The 25,916-nt window shown below is 40.1% G+C and overlaps 1 protein-coding gene across 3 annotated transcripts in view; it reads left to right on the forward strand.

Annotated features, from left to right (window-relative positions):
• LOC138964916 (alpha-aminoadipic semialdehyde synthase, mitochondrial-like) overlaps positions 1 to 25,916 on the forward strand; it is a 63,143-nt gene that overhangs the window by 478 nt on the left and 36,749 nt on the right. For all 3 annotated transcript variants that reach the window (XR_011455245.1, XR_011455246.1, XM_070336988.1), the window contains exons 2-7: positions 834 to 1,376; positions 3,113 to 3,289; positions 3,831 to 3,983; positions 23,106 to 23,252; positions 23,813 to 23,891; positions 24,096 to 24,223. Coding sequence is in view for 1 of the 3 variants with exons in the window: in XM_070336988.1 (XP_070193089.1) it covers positions 1,131 to 1,376; positions 3,113 to 3,289; positions 3,831 to 3,983; positions 23,106 to 23,252; positions 23,813 to 23,891; positions 24,096 to 24,223 (930 nt within the window). In the remaining 2 variants the exon portion in view is untranslated. The remainder of the gene's footprint in view (positions 1 to 833; positions 1,377 to 3,112; positions 3,290 to 3,830; positions 3,984 to 23,105; positions 23,253 to 23,812; positions 23,892 to 24,095; positions 24,224 to 25,916) is intronic.

The raw sequence follows: 25,916 nt of genomic DNA on the forward strand, positions 1-25,916 counted from the left end.
GAGTGTGTTGCTATCCTTACGCGTGATTTCTGTTGTTTCGAAACAAATTGCGCAGTTTTCTATGTTTTTTGTGTGTGTTGTCTAAGGATCGAAAGAAGTAGAACACGGTGCCATTTTAAAACGAATCCATTCGATTTCTTTGAATTGATACTATTGATTTTGTAGACATGAAACACATGTTAGGTTGAGCGAGCACGGTTGATTGCATCACCAGGTGAGGCATTGTATGAAAGTAGGTTTGACTGTTCTGGTGAAGTCAGTCAGGTTTTCTTTTGTCTTGACACTAATCTGCATGAAGATTTAAGTTTTAACTCTTGGTGTAGCTATTGTTTGCACTGTTACAGATTAATCCAGGTATATTGTATTGAGGTCTAACGAATGACGTCTCACAACGTGCGCGGTCGTCCTTGGCGGTCAAGAAAGCCGCCGCGATCATTGCGCAGACGACACTTCTAGACCGCCAATATTTTTTGTGCGCATCACGTGCTCCACATAAATCGGCCGGAAACTAAGCAATTGGGAAACCTGGATAGTATGTTGCACATGACTCTGTTGATACAAGCTTGAAATCCCTGTATGTTTGAGAAAGACACTCAGAAGATGCTTACACTGGAGGCAAATTGAATTCTTGTGAGTTTGTTTTGATTAAACATAGAGTGTGCAATGGGTTTCATTTGTTAGTGTAAGTTTTTAAATATATATGTTATTTTTAAAAAATAGAACCTGTGATTGATTTAGCTTGAACATGAAGGATAATTCAAGTTCTCTTCACAGGAGACGGAGTCATTAAAATAATGTTTGGTATTTATCAGCTATTTCTGTCTCATGTGCAGGTCAGACTTGGAAGCAATTGAGAAACGACAACTTGCACAGTTGACTGCTGGATGAGATTAAGAATTTTGAAGTACACTTTTGTGTACAACTTCTTGAACTGTGGCATTCATGCAGCTTGACTTACACTGACAGTTTGATAGACAAATGAAAGGACACAATTACAGTAACTATGTATGAATACAAAAACTAGATCTTGGGTGAATCGATTTTGACATAGTGTCAAGCATTACAGTCGAACCTGAAGTGTGAGTCTCCTCTTGAAATCAAAGACCTAACAGCTGAGAGCTGTTACCAGCATGATGCAAGTACTTCTGTGTCGCTTGACACCTCGCCGAGGGGTAGGCTGTCAGTGGAGGGCTCTCTCGTCATCTCTGAAAGGCGCTCGATGGCCAGACGAGAAAGCGGTCATGGCCGTTCGCCGGGAGACAATTAACGTGTGGGAGAGACGGGCACCTTTGGCGCCGCAGCATGTCCGAAAACTGGTCAAGAAAGGAGTGAAGGTCATTGTTCAACCCTCGGACAGGCGTGCATACAGCATGCAGGTAAGTTGACTAGTTTTAGTACAAAAGATGTTCGCGACTGACATGGAAGAAATTGCTTCACGGCTACGGATGTTGGTGAAAGCGTTGCCATATAATGAGATATGTGTATATATATATATATACTAGAGGAATACCTGGCTTCGCCGGGGTGAATCGCGAGACAGAGACAGACAGCGTGGCGGTTCACCACCTTCACCTTTGAAGGCAAAGTCCTATCAAACGGGATTGAGAATTTTAGAGCTTATTTCTTAGCCCTATATTCTCTGTTGTGGCTTCTCAAATGCCAGAACATACAGACAGACAAAAGCCGCTAGACCCCATCACAAACAGAAATCTAAAATCCACAGGTACAGAGAAGCCGTATATATATATATATATGTATATCTATATCTATAAATATATAGAGATAGGTGACAGTGTATTTTTTGCGTGGCTATAAATTGATTCGACCTTTTCACTTTGACAGTAAGAACAACTTACGGGTGCAAGGGAAGCGTTCTGGACAGCGCAGTGACATTCTAAAAATAGTAACGTAGAAACGGGAATATGGATTGAAGCCACACGAAGGAAGGGAGATAAACGCAAAACACTGGAGAAGATAAGGAAGAGTTACTGGGAATGGTGAAATGAACAGAAAAACCAAAATCGGTTCAGCGCTGCGCGCTGAGAGCATGTGTTGAAATATCTCATCGATGATATTGTGTCCGGGGTGTAGCTGAATACGGTGTCCAAATTTGAAAAAGATCCACCGAGAACTTTGGCGTTGTGATGTGGTCTAGCGGCTTTGGTGTGTCGGTATGGGGGCCCGGGTAGCTCAGGTGGAACCAAAATCGGTTCAGCGCTGCGCGCTGAGAGCACGTGTTGAAATATCTCATCGATGAGGTTGTGTCCGGGGTGTAGCTGAATACGGTGTCCAAATTTGAAAAAGATCCACCGAGAACTTTGGCCGTGCATCGCGAACAGACAGACAGACAGACACTAGTCGTATATATATATAGATATATATACTGAGGAAGGCCTGGCAACAGGTCAAAAATTTGGGCTGCCACTTGAAATTCTTTGTTTGGCTTTTCTTTTCCTTGATTTTGTTATATATATATATATAGATTTTGGTTTTTCTCTCGATCCATTCCCAGTAACTCTTCCTTATCTTCTCCAGTGTTTTCAGCCGCGTTTGTCTCCCTTCCTCCGTGCGGTGCGCTGGCCGGGTATTCGGCTCAACTTCTTCCCGGCGCAGCCGTACCCGGCGAAGCGGGTATTCATCTAGTATATATATATATATAGAAGAGGATTTTTTTGTGTGTTGAAGTTATGTTTTGTAGCTGAACTTGTTTGAAAATGATGCGCCTTAAGCCTCTCCTAAATTGGACGAAGACGAAACCGCGTAGCTCACTTCACAAAGCTCCCGGAACGAGAATTCGTCCCTTAATTGAACTACTTTCAGCATAGCTTCGCGAATTCCAAGGTAATGCACTCAACTCTTTCAAGTGTGATTACTACGTCCATCTTGAATCAAAAAGCTCTCTTCTGACAAAAAGAACAACTTTGTCGCATGTCAAAACTTGCGAAGCGAAGTAGGGTACAAAGTACTTTGCCGTAGCTGCGGTTTTTGGTATAAAGGCTTCTCGAAGCTTCACCAAGTCGACTTCGTGCTCAATTAAGGACAGACTTTAGTCTTTAGCCAGTGAACTTGTACTTGTCAACCGTTCACACTACCTTGGTTTTTGTCCACTCAGGAGTACTCCAACATGGGGGCGGTGATACAAGAAGACATCAGTGAGGCATCCTTCATCATCGGAGTGAAGCAGATCCCCATCGACACTCTCCTGCCTGACAAAACCTATGCTTTCTTCTCGCACACCATCAAGGCCCAGGAAGACAACATGCCACTTCTGGACGCTATTCTAGAAAAGGTGTGCACAGTAGAACTCGGACGAAAAGACACCCTTGGGACAAGCTGAGTTCATTTTTTAGTAAAGATGACAGACAAATGGACAACAGAAGATGCCCGTTCATAAGAGATGTCCTCTCATTGGAGGGTTCTCATGGCACTGGTACCACTGTGTCATAATTTAGATGTGACATTTGACACAGCTTGAGACTTGTCACTTTTCTCTGAGCTCTTGCCAGCTGTCGAGGCGAACAATGACTGTCAATATATATATCTGTGTCAAATGTCATGATTTGGTCAAAAATACAATGGACATTTATAACTTCTTCATGAATTACTTTATGTACTAATATGTTGGGTAAAAGACCAAAGCGCAGATAACTTAACAGACACTACCAATCCAATTGCACAAACAAACCTCAGTTACACACCTCTCACACACATCTCTCATCTACACAGCTACCTCGTAGACATATTAGACGTTGCTTGAAATGAGGCTACAGACCCTTCTTACCGAACTCTAAATCCATGTATTCATCACGTGCTTTGTTATGGCATTTCAGAACATCCGCCTGATAGACTATGAGAAGATGTCGGATTCTGATGGATCCCGCGTGGTGGCTTTTGGCAAGTACGCTGGCATGGCCGGCATGATCAACATTCTGCACGGGATGGGGCTGAGGCTGCTGGCTCTTGGGCATCACACACCATTCATGGTCAGTCCTTGATACATTCAGTGGGACCCCCCTTTTAAGACCCCCTAATTTAAGACTCCCTCCCTTTTAAGACCCTGGGTTTTTTTTAGACTTTCTGTTCATAACCTCTGTAAATTGACCCCCATTTTAAGACTCCCTCCTTTTTAAGACCTGATTTTGTCAGATTTGTGGAGGTCTTAAAAGGGGGGTTCCACTGTTCTGCTAATCCAAACCCCCCACCTCACCCACTTTTCTGTTGTTGTTGTTTGTTCTTATTTAATTTTACTCTGCTGGACTTGGATAATGTTGTATTGCATATCAGGGGAGTTTCGGACATTGATTTATTTCTAGTAAATGCCCTCAGACATATGTCGCTTATGTATGGTGAGCCTTCAAGTAGCTTGTATGCAAAAATGGTGTGTGTGTGTGTGTGTGTGTGTGTGTGTGTGTGTGTGTGTGTGTGTGTGCGAGGCTGACGCTAAGTACCGGCATGTCCGTATGAGAGGGCCTTAGGTACCGTGCATAGACCTTGGCTGCACTAGGTACCGCGCTAAGTACCTGCGATGTTAAAACCCATGTACATAATGCTTTTGTGTGTGGTGTCTGCTGTTTATATGTAGGCATGTTAGTTTGAACTACGATCCTTTATTTTCGTAAATAAGGCTCATCATTTTGTCAAGTAGTAGCGGTTTGCATTTCAAAGGTACTTAACGTATGAAATATACGTACAGAACCAACTTTTTACACACAACCTAAAAGTTCTCACTGCAGATTTAAAAATAACAGCAATCGTTCTCTTGTATCTCAAGCATCATTGACAGCAAATAACTGAGTAGAAACATAGCCCTAATTGGGAGTAGTCTGGTGTTTTGACCAACGGTACTTAGTGCTTTCTGTACGGACATAGCGGTACTTAGTGCTTTCCGTACGGACATAGCGGTACTTAACGTCGCCTGCGTTTCCAAGGTTTTATTACAAAGAAATAGAGATGTTGGTGGCCGTATTATTTCGACCTGTATATCGGGACAGCACATTTAATTCAGACATCCATAGACAGACAGTTTGAACTACGATCCTTTATTTTCGTAAATAAGGCTCATCATTTTGTCAAGTAGTAGCGGTTTGAATTTCAAAGGTACTTAACGTATGAAATATACGTACAGAACCAACTTTTTACACACAACCTAAAAGTTCTCACTGCAGATTTAAAAATAACAGCAATCGTTCTCTTGTGTCTCAAGCATCATTGACAGTAAATAACTGAGTAGAAACAATCTTTTACAAAGAATGAACAATAGCGAAGTGAATAGTAAATATTATACATGCCTAAAAACAAACTTTATTAGACATCTCTCTCTCTCTCTCTCTCTCTCTCTCTCTCTCTCTCTCTCTCTCTCTCTCTCTCTCTCTCTCTCTCTCTCTCTCTCTCTCTGCGGCTCTCTCTCTGCGGCTCTCTCTCTCTATCTCTCTTTTATCTCTCTCTCTTACATAATATATTTTATATTTATAGTATTCTCTCTCCTCACTCTCTCTGTATCTCTCATGGTCCCTCTTCCGCCACTCCCTCTCCCTTATCTCATAATAAATTTAGAGTACAATTATATTTATCTCTTTCCCTATCTCCATATAATTATCTCTCCCTTGACTTGACATAACAAGAACATTGAAGTGAATAGTAAACATCATACAGGCCTGAAAACAAACTTTATTAGACATCTCTCTCTCTCTCTCTCTCTTTCTCTCTCTCTCTCTCTCTCTCTCTTTCTCTCTCTCTCTCTCTCTCTTTCTCTCTCTCTCTCTCTCTCTCTTTCTCTCTCTCTCTCTCTCTCGTCTCTCGTCTCTCTCGTCTCTCTCGTCTCTCTCTCTCTCTCTCTCTCTCTCTCTCTCTCTCTCTCTCTCTCTCTCTCTCTCTCTCTCTCTCTCTCTCTCTCTCTCGTTTAGCCTTCTCGGGAGCGTTTCTCTGGAACTCCTTACCCCAACAGATAAGAAATGCAACTTCAGTGAAAATGTTTAAGAGACAGTCACGTTCACACATCATTCGTGAATGAAATGTCTTGTTCGATTGTTATTTTGTTAAACATTTTGTACTAATGTTAACGGATGTGTAGCTGATCGGAGCAACTTATTCCCAAATGAAAGGTATAACTATGTCAATGTAATTTTGTAATTTTTTGAGTTCTCCTTATGTAATTCCTTAAATGCACATTGTGTTGCATTCTGTACAATGTATTTCTGTATTTTATATGATTGAATTTATATTTGTAATGTGCGTCTGTCTTTATGTGTTGTATAAAGGACAGGTTGGAAGAATAGGCTTTGCCTAAAACCTTTATCCTTTTGTAATAAAGTTCTGAGTCTGAGTCTGAGTCTGAGTCTCTCTCTCTCTTTCTCTCTCTATATTTCGCTCTCTCTCTCCCCCCTCTCTCTTTCTTTTATATCTCTCTCGCTCTCTCTCTCGCATAATATTAACAGCTATTGTGTTTTCAGCGTAGCACTTGGGTCCGATATTTTGACAAGACAAGTATAATGCCGACGAGTCGAAGACGAGTCGCACTACACTTGTTCGAGTCTAAATATCGGACCCTATTGCTACGCTGAAAATACAATAGCCATTATATAGCTGTTCTGACCTTGATTTGTTGTTCCAAACTTACAAAATGACAGTTTTTGCGTCCATGCGTTGATCTCAGGTTTTGATAGCAGACGCCGTTTCTTATGCGCATCAGTTTTGCGCAGGCGCCACACTGGACTGGGTGGCCGAGTGGTAACGCAATTGCGCTCGGAAGCGAGAGGTTGCGAGTTCGACCCTGGGTCAGGGCGTTAGCAATTTTCTCCCACCTTTCCTAACCTAGGTGGTGGGTTCAAGTGCTAGTCTTTCGGATGAGACGAAACACGGAGGTCCCTTCGTGTACACTACATTGGGGTGTGCACGTTAAAGATCCCACGATTGACAAAAGGGTCTTTCCTGGCAAAATTGTATAGGCATAGATAAAAAAAAAAATGTCCACCAAAATACCCGTGTGACTTGGAATAATAGGCCGTGAAAAGTAGGATATGCGCCGAAACTATGATGGCGGCGATCTGCTGGTCGATGTGAATGCGTGATGTATTGTGTAAAAAAAAATCCATCTCACACAGCATAAATAGATCCCTGCGCCTTGAGTCCGAGTCTGGAGATACGCGCGCGATATAAGACTTCATATAACTAACTGACTTTGGAAAAAAACTCGATTTGACAACACAGCTGTTAAACAGCTTTTTATTAGTTCATTCGTATACAACAAAAAGAAGTTTGAGTTTTTTTTTAATTTTGAAGAAGACTACTTATGAAGAATACCAAAAGACAACATCAACGGAAAACTAGAAACAACTGAAGAACTAGGATGCACCAAGGGGAGGAGAACAGCTAATCCGTCCAACGCGAGCAGACGGCAGCGAAGTTTTCAGTTTGGGTGAATGGCATTTATACCTGTCTCGTCACGAAGCGAATTTTTCAACCTCAGTTATAAACGACTGCATGAATGTTAGTACCATGGGTTGTACATCAATACTTCAGAGGAGAAGTGGGGTATTTAGTGTGGGAAGCCGAATGCGAAAGTTTGTGTCAGTCGGCAACTGTGAGCGCACACACACACAAAAACGGCTGTTCCGTTTTACTCCCCTGTTTGTACTACATCTTTCGACTTTGGGCATTTTGTGGTGTTTAGGGACAGAAGATAATTGGTTTAGTCCTGTTTCATCGGGAAGTTAGCAGAAAAGGGTATGCTATCGACATTTGTAAAGCTGAAAAACATTCCCGAGAAGAATTTCAAGTTGGCAGTGTATGCTAGCTGTTGTCGATTGAAACATCGTGTGGTACAGATGGGTAAACCGGAACCATGCGTCTTTGTTATTGCCAATATGCTTTTGGACATTGGCAAAAATGGCCGACTTCCGTATTATTATGCTTTGATGATCGGAAGAGACCATCCAATCACAGCCCCCGAATTCCCCCACGTGTCCATCAGAATAGCTATATATTTATAGTATTCTCTCTCCTCACTCTCTCTGTATCTCTTATGGTCCCTCTCTTCCTCTCCCATATCTCATAATACATTTAGAGTACAATTACATTTATCTATCTCCCTATCTCCATATCTCTCCCTTTCCCTGCTCTCCCTCCCTCTCTCCTCTATCAATACATTTAGAGTAATAATTTCTCTCTCATTCTCTCTCTCTCTCTCTCTCTCTCTCTCTCTCTCTCTCTCTCCACAATATATTGATAGTATTCTCTCTCTGTATCTCTCACGGTCCCTCTCTCTCCCCTCCCTTCCCTCTCTCTCTCTCTTTTATCTCATAATGAATTTCAAAAAACATCTCGATCTCTCTCCCTTTTCCTCTTCTCCCTATCTCCTCTATCAATGCATTTAAAGTAAGAATTTCTCTCTCTATCCCTCTCCTTCTCTCTTCCTTTCTCTTCTCTCTTTCTCTTTCTCTCTCTCTCTCTCTCTCTCTCTCTCTCTCTCTCTCTCTCTCTCTTTTCCATAATATATTTATAGTATTCTCTCACTCATTTATTTATTTATATGGGAGATTTATATAGCGCTTGACGTTCTCTAAGCGCTTTACATTATTCTCTCTCTCTCTCTCTCTCTCTCTCTCTCTCTCTCTCTCTCTCTCTTTTATATATATCTCTCGCTCTCTCTCTTACATAATATATATTTAATGTATTCTCTCTCCTCACTTTTTCCGTCTCTAGCTCATGTTTCCTTTCCCTCCCCCCCCCCCCTACCTCTACCTCCCTTATCTCATAATAAGCGTGCGCGCGCACTGACAGTAAGAGAGAGAGGCACAGAGAGATAATATCGTATTCTAAATTTATTGATAGAGGAGAGAAATGTATTATAAGATAAGAGAGAGAGGTAGGAGGGGGGGGGAGAAAGAGGGACCGTGAGAGATACAGAGAGCGTGAGGGGAGAAGGAATACTATTAGTATCACTATCAATAAATTATGAGAGAGAGAGATAGAGAGAGAGAGAGAGAGAGAGAGAGAGAGAGAGAGAGAGAGAGAGAGAGAGAGAGAGAGAGAGAGAGAGAGAGAGAAAAAAAAAATAAGAACAAGAACAAGAACAAATCTTTAATTGTCTAAGGCCACAGCCCCTTACAATAGTGGTTAAAAAAAACAGCAATAGTATCTGCACAGTTATAAATTATAGTCACGCATAAAATTCAACAAATACATTAAGACCCTGATGACATGTCACTGAACCTGATTTATAAGGGTTCGTCTCTTCTGTAACATGAAGAACACAAATCTGCTGAAGCTGTTCATCACATTATCCTCATTACTGCCACAGAAATACACAAGTTGTTGTTGCAGCGTCTCAGAGTTCGAGATTGTCAAATTCTTTGCTCGAAGGTCTTGATAAAAAGGACATAAAAATACAACATGGTGTTCATCTTCTTTAGGCCAAAAAAAAAAATAGGTGTGGTTACGGTAACATAGCCAAAAAAAATAGGGTAGGTAGGTAGGCAATCACTTTTTTTTTTTTTTAACTTTTTTTTCTAATGTGTACAAATTAAACCTACCCTACTTTCCGGGTGACAAGGCGCTTTGTTATCTAAGACGCACCCCATTCTTTAAAAAAAAAAATTGTAATCCAGTCACCCATTGGACGCAGGGGGCCAATAGGGCGCACCAAAATGACCCAGTTTTTGCCATGAGAGGTGGTTCCCCTGTCATATCTGAGAGAGGAAACACTTCCTGGATCGGGGTCAGTGACTGGTCAGTGACCAAAGGCATTGTGATAGCTGGGTGGCCTTGTTAAAAGACACGACCTTCTTCCCAGGGGTCAATGACCCAGTTTTTGCCATGAGAGGTGGTTCCCCTGTCATATCTGAGAGAGGAAACACTTCCTGCATCCGGGTCAGTGACCGGTCAGTGACCGAGTTTAACAGAGTGGAAATCTGTGTGTGCGGCCAGATCAAAGGCAGGGCAGTACCTAGTAGCTGAAACATGCATTATCACAAGTTGTTTGACTGGTACTCAAGCGGTCTCTTTGATTTTTTTCGTATTTCATACACGGATTAGGCGCTTGAAAGTACGGTACTTGACAGGGAAATAAGTGTGCGACACGGGCGCTTTCGCTTTCATTGCGTTTTTTGCACTGTTTTTTTTTTTTTTTTTTTTTTTTTTTTGACAAATGTAATAAAAAGTTATAGGATCGGCCCCTAAAAATAGGGTAGGTCGGGTTACCGTAACCACACCTATTTTTTTTTTAGGCCTTATCAGCTGTGCAGAGAGGACAGTTTCTTGTCGTTTGGTTTGGTGCGTACAGAAACTTGTGAGCGTTGATTTCGGATACTCCTGCGCGGAAACGAGTAAGAGCAACTCTGTACCTAATATCTTCGATAAGGGAGTCTGGACTTGACTGCGCCTGAACTGATGCGCATGCGTTGTTTCATCGAACACTGTATAGTGTCTATTGACAGTTAAAAAGAGAAGTACGCCTTCTTTTGGTTTAAATACATATTTATCCAACACTACAATAGAAAGGACAAGATGAAAAAACACAACAGCACGAGGCTCAAATAAGTGCTAAACAGAAACGTCTCTGGCGAACGTTTTAAACAGTATAAGACAGTACAAGCATAATAGCATATATATACAGAATGCTATACAGTCACGCAGTCCTTCTGTTTTACTGTCCGTACTCAGATATCGGATGTTTTAGAGTCAAATGAGCTGAATCTTTGCGTATACCTTCAAAGATAGCTCCACACGATTGTAACTAAAACTTATAATTATTCGTAGTCCTACTATTATCCAGCCAGGCACTCCTTTCAATACTTTTCTTCATATACCACCAATAGTATTATGCTTTTAGATATCGTTGTTAAATTATATATTTTGATGCTGTTACCGCTGTCTGTCTCTGTCTTTAGATCTCTCCCTCTCTCTCCCTCTCTTTCTCCTCCTGTCTGTCTGTATTTATCTGTTTCCGCGTCGGTCTCGCCGTCTGTCCCTATCTTTGTCTGTCTCTATTTGTCTGGTTTAATGCAAGCAATGATAAGTGTATAGCCTTAGCTATACATATATGATTAATATATATCATAGATTATATAATGATATGATACATGAAGATTGTATAGGGACTTCTGCTGCACTTATGGTGTAAAACACATGGGATGAATCATGCTGTGTTGCTTGAAAGTACAGACTCGAACATCAAAGCATTTGGTGTCACTCGGTTCAAAATATTAAAATGTATGGTTAGTGCACGTCCAATTTAATTGTGATTAGGCTACACAGCCATAGTATATAGGTTGTGTATATGTTACATGGTGTAATCGGCGTACCGTTTCCGCACAGTCTTCGACTCGACGACTCCATAACCACACATACACGTGAACATCAATAGATCTCCCAAACTTCTTTGAATATTTTAATCAAAATGTTTGTAGTACATACTCAGAAGACGACCCTTCAACTCGGTTGAAACAATTCAGGGTGTTTCCGCTAAAAATGTGTCTGTAAATCAAGTTCTTAGTTGAAGTTAAACAAAATGATCCTTACATAGCCCGTAAAAGCAGACAAAAACAGTTGTGAGCGCAATCTATAATTGTAACCCGTTATGGCGTAGTTGGTATGTCGTTCGCCTGTGGTCTCCAAGGTTGCCGTGGGTTAAAATCTCATGTTATTTTTTGTGTGTGAAATGTGACGCAGGGATCCCTTTGAACCCATTCCTCTTTTAATCATCTCTTATAGTTCATGTTACAAACTTCTTTAATTTGGCAGGTGTTTTTATTTTTTAATTTTGTATTTATTTTTGGGGTCTTCTTTTACTTCATTGAAGGGGTGGGGTAATAAGCGGGCGGTTTAATGATCCTTATGGTCCCTTTGTTTATTTTCGGAGGAGTGGGGGTGGGGGGTGGGGGGTCGCTGCAGGTTATCTAACTCACTAGGCACGACTGTTTCGCTAAATGGAGCAGCGTCAGTGGGGAACAGGGCACGAGACTGTAGAGTTATGGACACTCGTGTACAATCAGTGAGAGCCATAGTGAAGCACAATATTACACATTTATGAACAACACATATTAATTACTTCACGCCATTACTTCAGTTATTCCCATAGTAGCAGAACATTTTTTTTTAACATTGTCAAATATACGTCAGGGCTAATAGTCTCGGATGCTGTTTTACTTCAGTTATTTTTCATGGTTGTCAGTAATATCAGAATAAATATCACACACTTGAATGTTGTCCAAGAGCTTCAAGGCATAGTCACTGATGTCATTACTTCAGTTATTGTCAAGATTGTGGGTCATGATAACTTAATTATAATATTAATAATAATAATAAAATTAAACAGCAACAAAAAATATGAAAAAAGTTATAAGTGTATAGTACTTGTGTTAAATTATAATAGTCCTGATTTTGTGATCAATCCCCAATTTGCAAGCGCTCTACACAAGGCTAGATGTTATTAGAGGTCAAGGAGGTCAAATACCACGTAAAGGCGAAGCAACCAGAGCATCGGTAGCTGGCAGAGGAACCTCCGATTAGGATTAGGCCACCAGAAGTAGAGGTGAAAGGAGAGGCCGCAGCGGGGTGCCCGAGCCTCAGAAGGATAGTTAGCGATGCAGCAAGGCCATTGATATCAGCGTGAACTTGTTATCAGCCAGTGCCGTTATCGGGTTACAGCCGTAGCCCTTTCGCCGTGGCTTCGCCGAGCACTGTAAGTCAGATGCTGACCACCGTTCCTTTTCGTGTTGGTATCAAGTTACCGTGCCCTGGCCAAGAAAGCTAGCATTGAAGAAGGGAGAGAAAAGTTCTACCTCCCCATCTTCGGTTTATTATTATGTAAACGACTAGGGCTCCTTGCATTAGGAAGTATTCGGATTCTAAATGTTTATTATTATTATCACTAGCAATACTCGTGCTCCTCACGGGATGTAACAAATGTTTTATGATTTTTATTAATCACTGATGGTGTGGATATTAAAGTGTCTATGCGAATCCATACCATGATCAATTGCTATTAGTGTTGCAATGGTCGACTTATCTTGTCTGAATCATGACTGATTTATTATTGTATTCATAGCTTCAAAGCGATGGTGATTGGAGTAGATTAGCTCCCCGGATCAGCGAAGCCTTATACATGTAACTATCAGTCATATGATAACCACAAATATGATGGTTAAAACCCTTATAACTTTGGAACCAGCCAACCATTTTGTTTATGAAATTAAACATGAAGACGCAGCACATTAGTCCCTTCAACTTAAGGGGGAAAAAAGAAGAACAAATTCAACTCGATTTTCGGAGAAAAACATTTCGCTGTGATTTTGTAATTTTTAACTGCTATTTTGTAGACCCTTCCTCAGAGTATGTAATAAAAAAAAAGGTTTCATTGAAATATTCCCAGAACTTTGGGAGATATGGATGTTTATGTATTGGAGAATCAAAAACTAAAACCCTTATAACTTTGGAACCAACCAACCATGTTTTATGAAATTGAACATGAAGACGCAGCACATTAGTCCCTTCAACTTAAAAAAAACCTAAAAAACTTAAACTCGAATTTGTGAAAAAATTTCTCGCTGTGACTTGGTATTTTTACTGCTATTTTGTAGACCCTTCCTCAGAGTATGTAATGAAACACGTTTCATTGAACTATTCCCAGAACTTTGGGAGATATGGCTGATTATGTATTTTGACCATTGGGCCCCGTAATGACCTTGACCTTTGACCTATCCAATATAAATGTTGCACACAATAGGCTATCGTGTGTCTACATCTACCTACAAATACTTAGCGGTTCAGGATTTATCGCAGTTCCTATATTGTGACATACATACATACATACATACATACATACATACATACTTACGGAATGGAACAATCGCAAACGTCCCCGCTGGATGACGAATTAAATTATAAAAAACGTATCAGTAAAATAAAATAACAATGAACAGCACACATTCCCTGAAAAGTAATGTAGCGTAGGGGAAAGGGATAAAAAAAAAAGTGACACCGCGTGGATTCGAACGTACGGGATTAGAACGTGATGAAGCAAGAGTGTCCTAACCAACTGGCCTACTAATAATTTGCAAAAGTTTCAGGGAAAAATACAGCTATGACATTACAAAAACCATAGGCAATTGATGTTCCGTTTCCCATTCAAATAAGTAACAACGATAATAACTTGATAGGTAAGAGAGTGAACTTGATTTGACATGATACTACTTTGTCTAAAGTGTTTATTGGATGCTCGGGCATTTTTACCCCGGACGGCTGCATGTCGAGTTTCAGGGGTGCCTAAGGGCAACCGGCGGTAGGTAAAATATTTAATGTTCAAATAAACCCACTTAATTAAAAAAAATAAACACATTAGACCCAGCCAGTCCTGATCGAGGTGGCCTCCACTATGCCCATGCAAAAGGAATAACGTGAAAGTTGCCCAGTACCACAGAAATTAGCAATTTCGTGTAACTGAGGCTACCAGTACCTGTATTAATATATGAATTATTATTGGCAACGGTAAGCGATTTCACACAGATTAACGCGGGACAAATATTGAAAGAATGTTTCCTTATCATAACTGCAATGTTCTTCTCCCCCAAAAAACAACAACAACAACGCAACACCCCCCCTCCCCCTCCCCAACCCCTAAGAAGAACAGGTCCGACAAACCCCTGCGTCACCCAGTAAGCTTTTTTTTTTAAATTAACGACGCCAATGGGATTCGATCTCCTGCCTCGGACACTTTCGTTTTGTCACGTTAGGAGAGCAATTTACCAACTTATCTATTTTGCGTCTTGACAGTTCGCGTGAGTGATATTTTAGTGACTTTTGTGACATTATATAGACTGACCGGAACAAACGCAAACGTCCACCCTCTGGGTGACGAACAACAACACATTTGCATTCAAACGAAGTAGTTTGTTGATCATAGTGCAATTATCCCGTTTGACTTGTGTCTGTTCTCAATATGACTAACATTATATGTACTCATTTCTCCCAAATGGGTAAAGCTATTGAAACTCACTTTGGCTATGAGCTCGAGGTCCATGAGAATAAACGCTCATAATTATGTCCTGCGGATTGATGACCCGGGTGTCACTCAAAATTATCCCGTCAGGAAATGCTATTTCGTATACATGTACTCAAATGTCTCCAGTAAGGACACAGTTATTTTCTCCGAAATTAAGGCCCCAGTTTGTGGTGATTGATATTGATTTGCTCTGTAGTTTGATGATCCTAGTGCCAACATTATCCCGTCAGGCATGAAGATGTATGTCAAAAAGTGGGTTATAAACCATCCAGATAGGTTTGAATACAATGCATTATGCACAGCACTTAAATCCAGACGTACAGACACATTACCATATCAATATTTTACATTGCAGGATTTCATTGTTAATGGTGTTAATATAACAGCAAAGTTTATTAGAAAATGTTTAGTTGATCTTGATGTCCAGATTCCGAGTGCCTGTGATTTTTGGAAACGAAAACATAATGTAGATTTGGATAAGAGAAACTGGTTACTGGCTGTTAACAGCACAAAAGAAGAAAGATTACGTCTGCTGCACTGGAAATTATTACATAGAATATATCCAACCTATTAAACAAAATGGGATTACGAACATCGAATAAGTGTGAAGTTTGTAATGAATTAGACACCCTTGAACATTTCTTTTTTAGTTGCCAAGAGGTGATGAAGGGTTGAAAAATATGTAAAGATTTTGTTTATAAGAAAATACATGTTGCCATCATTTTGAATGAAGAAAATGTATTTTGGGGTTAATTTAGGGAAAGTTTGAAAAATGATTATATTTATTTTGTGAATTATTGTATTTTAATTACCAAAATGACCATTGGAAAATTTAAATATGGGAAAAAGTTAGATGTGGGTGTATTATTGGAAACTGAGCTAAACATTAGGAATAAATTTATGTTATGATTATTTTTATTTATTTATTTATTTGATTTAAAAATGTACACATTTGACTGAGAAAAGAAAAGACCTATGAAGAAGGTTTGCTCCAAGCCACACACACACAAACAAAAATAATAATAACAACAATAATAATTAGGCAACAAATAATTGTAGTAGCAAACCTGCATGCAGCAGGTTAAAAAAAAAATCCGTTTGCACCCACTTTTCTCCAAAACTGATAAAACTGTTGACACCACTATTAGGAAGCATGCTCATCGGAGTCGATGCCGAGAAGCTCTGAACTTTGGTGACTCTAGGTACCATATTATCCGGTCAGGAAGGGTTTTAATATATGCTCACTATGCGAGGGAACTTTACACCCGTTAGGGTCCATATGTTCTATCAGCCCCAGATACTTTACTTGATTTTTGCTTTCGGTCCAGCCGACTCTTTTGAGCCATATCAGGACCAATCAGCCCGAGATGTCTTATCATTTCGATGAAGAAGACTTTAAATAATAAAACAACAACCACAGCACGAGATGATAAACGGAAAGTATTAGGATTCTTATGGTCACTTGTTAATTATTATCACCCCCCGCGGGTTAGGGGGAAGAATTTACCCGATGCTCCCCAGCATGTCGTAAGAGGCGACTAACGGATTCTGTTTCTCCGTTTACCCTTGTTAAGCGTCCAGTTGTCTCTCTTGCTCTCCAGTAGGTTTCTCAGCGGGCTACCTGCTTGACGACGTTTTAATTGATGGCAGGCGAACCGTGTAATGTATAGCCACTGCGTGAGTCGAACCGCTCTAAGAGTAGCTGCCCCTCTTCACGGCCCCCCACCCCCATCGCAGGCCCCACGCATCCCTCTCTCTCGCCCTTCCTCTCTCCCCCCGTTCCTCTCTCCCCCCTCCCTCTCTCTCCCCCTCCTTCTTTCTCTCCCTCCCTCTCTCTTTACCCTTAATTGTCAATCCGTTTTTCATTTCTAAATTCATACGGATAACTAAAAGCTTGATGTTTAGCAAGAATCACCTCTGATTTGTTATTTGCACTGTCACTGAAGACTAGACCGTCAGTGAAACTTAATACAGTTCGCCACCTGTTTACCTCTTTTTATATTTTAATCCAGACAGCATTATCCACCACTACCCATTATAAAAACATTCTATTTTGTGTAGTCCCGATATCAATGTTGCAAACCTTTTGATGCAGCTTTTAATAATATAAGAGATTTGATATAATATATGAAAAACAATATTATTCATTGCTTGATTGTACATGGAAGAAACATTAGGCCTAAGTTTTCTTAGATACAATGTCATAGTGGCTTATTTGACGACTGGGTTGATAAGGTAGCAAAACAAGACGCGAAAAAAGAATTAAACACTATCAACCTGGAAATCCCGTTATCGTAACAATAAATGGAGAGTATCATAGAGGAACAATTCTGATGGACACGTGGGGGAATTCGGGGGCTGTGATTGGATGGTCTCAACATCATCATCAAAGCATAATGCTACGGAAGTCGGCCATCTCAATGAAGTGAGAAAAAATGACTTTTGTATTGGCAAAATCAACAAGCCGTAATAACTCTAGTTGGCGGGATATATTTTGTTTGTTTGTTTATTTGCTTAACGCTCAGCCGACCACGAGGGCGGTGCTGCTTTGACATTTAACGTGCGCCACACACAAGACAGAAGTCGCAGCACAGGCTTCATGTCTCACCCAGTCACATTATTCTGACACCGGACCAACCAGTCCTAGCACTAACCCCATAATGCCAGACGCCAGGCGGAGCAGCCACTAGATTGCCAATTTTAAAGTCTTAGGTATGACCCGGCCGGGGTTTGAACCCACGACCTCCCGCTGACTGGGCGGACGCCTTACCACTAGGCCACCGTGTTACGGTTTGGCGGGATATAGTGATCCTTACATCGTTCAAAAAAAGACCAATAAAGCTACCCTTTCAAACCATGTTCTGAGTTTGTTTGCTTATTTGCTATTGTGTTTGGTTATAATATGCTATATAGAATTGTGCATGTGAAGGGATATTATATTTTTTAAATATGGAAACAGCGAAAGCTAATTTAAAATTTATGGACAGATTAAGTCATGAAAATGGCTCTCAGATAACGACGCAAAAAGGAATGTTACAGGAGCAAGTGAAATTTTACAATAACGTGTTTAATAAAAATGGGAACTTTGTTGAGGAGGATGCTGAAAGTAAAGTTCTTAATTTAAATATTCCTCAGTTAAATGACGAACAAAAATATGTTTTGGAAACTGATTTTACCGTGTTAGAAATCGGCAGGGCGCTGTCTTTATTAAAAAATGGTTCGTCACCAGGTTTAGACGGATTGACTACAAGTTTCATGACATTTTTTTGGCCTAAAGTAAAAATGATGGTGGTTAATTCCCTTCAAAGTGCATTTAGAGTCGGTGAATTGTCAGATACTCAGAAAAGAGCAGTTATCACGTTGATCCATAAGGGTAAAGATTTGCCGAGAGATAGCCTTAAGAATTGGAGACCCTATAATCTGTAACAAATACAGATTATAAAATGCTGGCAAAATGTTTATCGCAGCGCTTATCTGGTGTTATTTCTGACCTCGTGTCAGAAGATCAGACAGGATTTATTAAGGGAAGAAAGGCAAGTAACTTGATTAGATTAATTGATGATGTCATTAATTACGCTAATGAAAGAAATCAACTAGGTATATTACTTGCCCTTGACTGCGCCCGAGCCTACGATTCCGTCTCAAAAGACTATGTGGTCTGGTCCTTTAAAAAAATTGGTTTTGGCGACATTTGTTAAATGGATTAAAGTTTTAATGACAAACACCACGAGCTGCATAAATTATATGGGTTGGATTTCGGAAGAAATAAGTGTGAATTCCGGAATCCGTCAGGGATGTCCCCTCTCACCTTGGGCCTTCGTGCTTGCTGTAGAATTATTAGCAATCAAAATCCGAAGTCACCCCAATATTAAAGGATTTGCCTTACCAGATGTAGGTTTTGCAGAACAAACATCGCGTATCTTGAAACTGGCTATGTACGCCGATGACATAACTGTTTTACTTCAAGATAAAAACGACATGGAAACGGTTTTGAAAATCATTGATGATTTCTCCAATATATCTCGCTTAAAATTAAATAAAAGTAAAACGGAAGCAATGTGGTTGGGATCGCGTAAAAACTGTCAAGAGAAATATTGCGATATTAAATGAAATACCCAGGTTAAAATCATGGGAATTATTTTTAAAAATGACATCCCGGCCTCTGAAATTATGGAAAATTGGTCCAAAAGACTTGAAAAAGTTGAACAAATCATTTGCAGATGGTCAAGAAGAAATTTAAGTGTATGCGGCAAAGCATGTATTATTAAGTCCTTCTTAGTTTCACAATTTGTTTACGTTATGCAGGCGCTTCTTGCCCCTGTTAAAGTTCTCGGTAAGTTGAATACTATTTTGTTCAGGTTTCTCTGGAAAAGGAAGTATTCAAATGCAAAAGCCTTTGAAAAAGTTAAACGAACTGTATTGTGTAATGTGGTGGAAGAAGGTGGTATTAACATGATAAACGTCCACGATATGCAGACTTTTTTTTTACTCACATGGGCAGCAAAACTTTAACAACAAAAACATGAACCGTGGACAACGATTCCATTAAGTCTTTATCAGGTATTGGGAAGAAATTTACTTTGTTTTAAAGCCACAACACCACTAAAACTGTTCCAAGGTATTGAATGCATTCGATCAAACTTTTGGAAAGAACTTTTTCTTAAAATGGATCCATAATAAAGCATTGATTTATGAGAGAGAAGATCGCTTTGGCGATCAATGTTTGTGGAACAATATAAAAGTGGTTTACAAAAATAAAAGCTTATATTTAAAAAAAAAATGGATAGAAGCGCACTTAGATACGGTGAAAGATATTTGGGTTAACGGAGATATGATTCCACAAAGATAGGATACAGTCCCTCTAAAAAATTTTGGTACGGCGCAGTGAAGACTGCTGTGCGAGCGCTTGCACTTCGCAAAAACACAGCCAGCCCGCGAGCAGGCGAACACAATCATGACCTTGACACACGGAACCCTGTGATCATTAACCCCTCCGCGAGAAAGTTTCGCATGCTGATAGTCCAGTCTAAAGCGAGCGAGCCTTGCGCTGCTACATTTTGGTTACATAAATATCAGGTTAAACTAGATCACAGTTATTGGCTGTTAGCAAGCAAATGTACAAAAGAAGAAAGATTGAGATTGTTACAATGGAAAATATTACATAATATTTATCCCACAAAAAAATAATTAAATAAAATGAAAATTAGAGAAACAAAATTATGTACATTTTGTAAACACATTGATTATGTTGAACACTTTTTTTGGCATGTGAGAAGTTGACGAGCTTTTGTGAAAATGTTTCCATTATATTTTTAGAAATACAGGATCCAATGTGCACCTCTTAGAACACGATGTCTTGTTTGGTTATCAACCTAGTAATATATGCCAAAATAATAAGGTACTTAATCACATTATTTTGATTGCAAAAATGTGTATTAGTAAATATAAGTATGGTGATAGATACGATTTGAATAGTATATTGGAAAATGAAATGTACATTAGAAGATTGTGAGTAATGTATAAGTCGAGATGAGGTGAAGTGATATGTGACGTTTGTGAATATTATGTATGAGGGGGTGGGAGGGAGCGGATGGACGAGAATAAGAAAAAAAAATTAAAAAGGAGAAGAAAAAAAAGAAAGGAGAAAAAAAAAGTAACCATGTATGGCTCCTCAATTGCTTTCTGTATAAACAACCATGCAAACCACACACAAAAAAAGAAAAGAAAAAAAAAGAAAAAAGAAACAGGTTTTCTCCAATTTAAACAAAAACAAAAAACCAGAGAGAGAGAGAGAGAGAGAGAGAGAGAGAGAGAGAGAGAGAGAGAGAGAGAGAGAGAGAGAGAGAGAGAGAGAGAGAGAGAGAGAGAGAGAGAGGGAGATAGAGAGAGATTGCGTTGTACTTTACTATAACTTGTGATACTTTCTTATGTTTTCTCTTTGTTTATTTTATTGTTGTTGTTGTTTTGTGTTATGTCATGTAAAGGAAATTTAAAAAAAGAAAAAAAAGATTGTGCTGATGATAAAAGAACTGGAAATGTAAAAAAAAAAAAAAGTTTGAAAGGGTAGCTTTATTGGTGGTAAAAAAAGGACGTTAAACCCCAAAGAAACCAACCAAAATGTTTATGTTTGTTGTATATTAAAATGAAAGAGATCTAAAGTTCCATTCTCACCTAATCACACTTTACTGACAGATGTTAACCCGTGATTTGTAAAAATGTAAAAACATTTAACAAATCACGTCGAACCTAAAACCGCGATTTGTAAAAATATCGCATTCCACAAAGTAATGCATGCCTTTTATTATTATTATTTTTTATTGTTTATACTGAATGAAAGAGTGTGACATGAAGTTCTTGTACATCATTGCAAAGAGTGTGAATGACGTTTTAGTTTAGATGTCAAGCGCTTAGAGCAAGCCTTTTTAACGAAAGTTTTTGATTTAGCGCTATATAAATGTTCTTATTATTATTATTGTTTAGAGCCTCTACGCTGAGTTCCACATCTCATTTTGGTGCAATCCCATTTTGCCGCCGTCTTATATTTTGCCCCATCCCATTTTCGCGACATTTCACAAGCCAAGCGTCATTTTACTAACATGTCATAACAATAGTGCGACATCCCATTTTGACACCATATCCCATTTGGCCACCATGCCGTTTCACCGCATTCCATTTAGCCCCCATCCCATTGTTGCGACATTTCACAAGCCAAGCGTCATTTTACTACCGTGTCATAACAATAGCGCGACATTCCATTTTAACACCATCCCATTTGGCCGCCATCCCATTTTTGATTTATTCTTCTTGCCAAGCCTCACTATACTACTATACTGCGTTATTCAACTAGGAAGACATTCCGTTTACGCCAAATTCCATTTTTGCCACAATCCAAAATGTCGCGAAATAGGGATGGCGGCGAAATGGGATGACGGCAAAACGGCATGGCGACACAATGGAATGTGGTGCTAGTGGTCTGACACGGTGGTAAAATAACACTTGGCCTGTGAAATGTCGCGAAAATGGGATGGGGGCAAAATGGGATAACGGCGAAACGGGATTGCGCCAAAATGGGACGTGGAGTTAATGGTACATGACATGGTGGTAAAATGACACTTGGCCTGTAAAATGTCGCGAAAATGGGATGGGGCAAAATGGGCTAACGGCGAAACGGGATTGCGCCAAAATGGGATGTGGAGCTAATGATACATGATATGGTGGTAAAATGACACTTGGCCTGAGAAATGTCGCCAAAATGGGATGGGGGCGAATTGGGATAACGGCGAAACGGGACTAATAGATCCCTTGACTTTGGGGTAGTGCGACTCTGTCACTGCTAGCTTTCCACTAGGAGGAAGCGACCGGAATTTCCCAACGATGGGACATCCTAGTAATGAAAAAAAAAAATGGAAACAAAAATGTTAAAATTAACAGTCGCGCTACCCCAAAAGTCAACGGATTTCGTTTTTGTCCCTTGACTTTGGAGATGACAAGAAAATATCGGGCGCAAAAACGTGATTTGTAAAAAAAATTACAAATCACGGGGCGCGCCTCGTGATTTGTAATTTTTTTTTACATTTTTACAAATCACGGGTTAACAACACTATACACAACCATCAGTGTGTATAGGAAACAGGTACTTAACGCCTTCGTCCGTACGGGTTACACACTGTGTATAGCCAAGCGGTACCTAATGTGGATTTCGTACGTACAGAAGTCACACAGATCCGTCTGCGTATGAACGGTACCTAAGGTGCTCCTCGTCCGTATGTGTGTGTGTGTGTGTGTGTGTGTGTGTGTGTGTAGGTGATGGCACTTACATGACTTTGAACTGTCATGGTTTTGATCTGCTTAAAGGTCATTTAGGTTGAACATGTGTTTTTTAGCCAATGTAGGGGATTCTTCCTTTGTTGTTGTTGGTTAGCAAACTTTGTTTGAAACTTGTTTTCACAGATAACGTTGAGCATGTAATCCTACTACATTGACTCAGGTAAATAGGGGGGGGGGGGGGGGGGGGGGGGGGGGGGGGGATACTTGACTGTCTATTTGTTACTGGCAATAATAAAGTTGAACCTATTAAAATGATCACACATTTTTATTCTCTTGACAGCACATAGGACCCAGTCACAACTACCGCAACACAGAGATGTCGCGACAGGCTGTGAGGGATGCTGGGTACGAGATCTCCTTGAATCGTATGCCCCGCTCAGTTGGCCCGCTCACCTTCATTTTCACTGGTTCTGGCAATGTGTCACAGGTAAAGATGACGTGTGGTCTGAGCAATTAAGTGTAAAGGCCGTCCTTAAATAAGCCTGAAAAAGCCTCTGCGCCAATCTTTTGGTCGGAATTTGTACATGTATGGATCACAAATTGGTAAATGAGTCAATTACGCATGCATCGTGTATTAATGCAATCCCTGTTTGTAGTTGGGCCAGCAATGGACCAAAGTATTATGTGTTTCAACTTCATATGTAATCTGCCGAACTACAAGGTACATCTTTTTACCTCAACTTTGACCCTTGTGTCCTGTTGACCAGTAGCACCTTGTGTATGACAAAAGACGAGCTCACATGTACTGACATTGCTATACAGATAGAGAGTACTACATCGCTTGCTGTGTGACAACAAGTTTACACAAGTGTTTTGTTTTTAAATATTAAAATACAAACGAAAGCTGTCTCCGGGTTTCAGCTAGCCAAGCCTCACTTGAACTGTTGATGATTGATCCCGGTTTTTCAGTGTTGATCGTTTAGTTTCAGGCTGACAGATTGACGAAATGTTTTGATATTGCTTCACACGACTTGTTTGTTGTTGTAGGGAGCGCAAGAGGTTTTTCAGGAGTTCCCCCATGAATACATCGAACCTGAGTATCTGCCTATAGTTGTCAAACAGGGAGGTGGGTACATCATTCTGTTTATTTTTAACACTTTACATCCCAGCTTTGAAATGGAACCAAAGAGAAATCTTGGTGAATGATGTATGTGCTTGCGGTGCTTGTGTGAGTGTATTTTAATAGTATTGTGGTTTCTTTTCTGTAGCCCTGTTGTAGAGTGTAAATAATACGAAATTTAACCACTTTGATTTTTTTTTTTTCTTTCAGCAACAGACAAACTTTACGCGTGTGTTGTGAGCAGAGAGGACCATTATGTGCGTAAAGATGGGGGGAAGTTCAACGCTGATGAGTTTGAGGAACACCCAGAGAGATTTGCTTCTACCTTCAGCCACAAGGTAGCTCACTGGACTTTGCGTGTTTTGAAGATACAGTGGAACCCCCCTTAGAAGACCTCCAAATTTTAGACTCCTTCCCTGTAAGGACCATGTTTTCTCAGATTTTCTGTTCAAAACCTCTGTAAATTTACCTCCCTTTTAAAGGTACTGAACTTGTCAAATCCAGGTGCACGGAGCCCCTGGGGCTTTTAGTCATACCTCAGGCAGCTATCCGTTAGAAGAACTACCAAGTTTCATTGACTTGCACCCAAAGAGTCAAGAACTGCGATTTTTTTGAGTCACTTGAGAAAAAGTGACTCTATGTAATCGGTCAGTGTTAGTCTGTCCGGCCGGCCGTCCGTAGACACCACCTTAACGTTGGACTTTTCTCGGAAACTATCAAAGCGATCGGGCTCATATTTTGTTTAGTCGTGACCTCCAATGACCTCTACACTTTAACGATGGTTTCGTTGACCTTTGACCTTTTTCAAGGTCACAGGTCAGCGTCAAAGGAAAAATTAGACATTTTATATGGACTTTTCTCGGAAACTATCAAAGCGATCGGGCTCATATTTTGTTTAGTCGTGACCTCCAATGACCTCTACACTTTAACGATGGTTTCGTTGACCTTTGACCTTTTTCAAGGTCACAGGTCAGCGTCAAAGGAAAAATTAGACATTTTATATCTTTGACAAAGTTCATCGGATGTGATTGAAACTTTGTAGGATTATTCTTTACATCAAAGTATTTACATCTGTAGCCTTTTACGAACGTTATCAGAAAAACAAGGGAGATAACTAGCCTTTTCTGTTCGGCAACACACAACTTAACGTTGGGCTTTTCTCGGAAACTATAAAAGTGACCGGGCTCAAATTTTATGTGAACGTGACTCATTGTGTTGTGAATAGCAATTTCTTCCTGTCCATCTGATGCCTCATATAATATTCAGAACTGCGAAAGTGACTCGATCGAGCGTTTGCTCTTCTTGTTACGAATTAATTTCGGACTCGGCTGGTCTTGACCTATTTTTGGATCTAAATTTAGATCAGGTAGATCACCACATCATGCACAAAAAGACACGTCACTAGCAAACTATGTCAGACGTCATCATGAGTTTGTGTAAAACAAAATGGAGGCTGGAATCACTCGGTTGAATCGAACTCCGACCAAACACCACGTAATAACTAGGTTAATTTATGCACTCACGTGAACAAGAAACTGTCGAGCTTCACAAATGTCATGTTTGTAAAGATTTTAGTCAAGCAGTATGTAAGAAATGTTAAGTCCTTTGTACTGGAAACTTGCATTCTCCCAGTAAGGTCATATATTGTACTACGTTGCATGCCCCTGGAGCAATTTTTTGATTAGTGCTTTTGTGAACAAGAAACAATTAACAAGTGACTCTATCCCACCCCCACCACCCCCCCACCCCCCCCCCCACCCCCCCCACCCCCCCCACCAAGTTGTGGTGTGTGTGTTTGTGGTTTGAGATTTTGCATTTACAAGTTCAGAAAATTGCGAGGTGTACTTGTTTGAACTTTCTCGACAATTTTGTTGCAAAAGTAATTCAATAAGCGTAACTATTCTCTTATGAAAAAATAATATAAACAGTGTAGTTTTAATTTCAGTAGTCGGATAGAGCTGTTCACTTTTTACTAACAATGATCTGACTGTACAACAGATGCTCCAAATTGGAGTCGTGCAACATTCTAAC

The sequence above is a fragment of the Littorina saxatilis genome, linkage group LG4, assembly GCF_037325665.1.
Source record: "Littorina saxatilis isolate snail1 linkage group LG4, US_GU_Lsax_2.0, whole genome shotgun sequence".
In the NCBI taxonomy this organism is placed as follows: Eukaryota; Metazoa; Mollusca; class Gastropoda; order Littorinimorpha; family Littorinidae; genus Littorina; species Littorina saxatilis.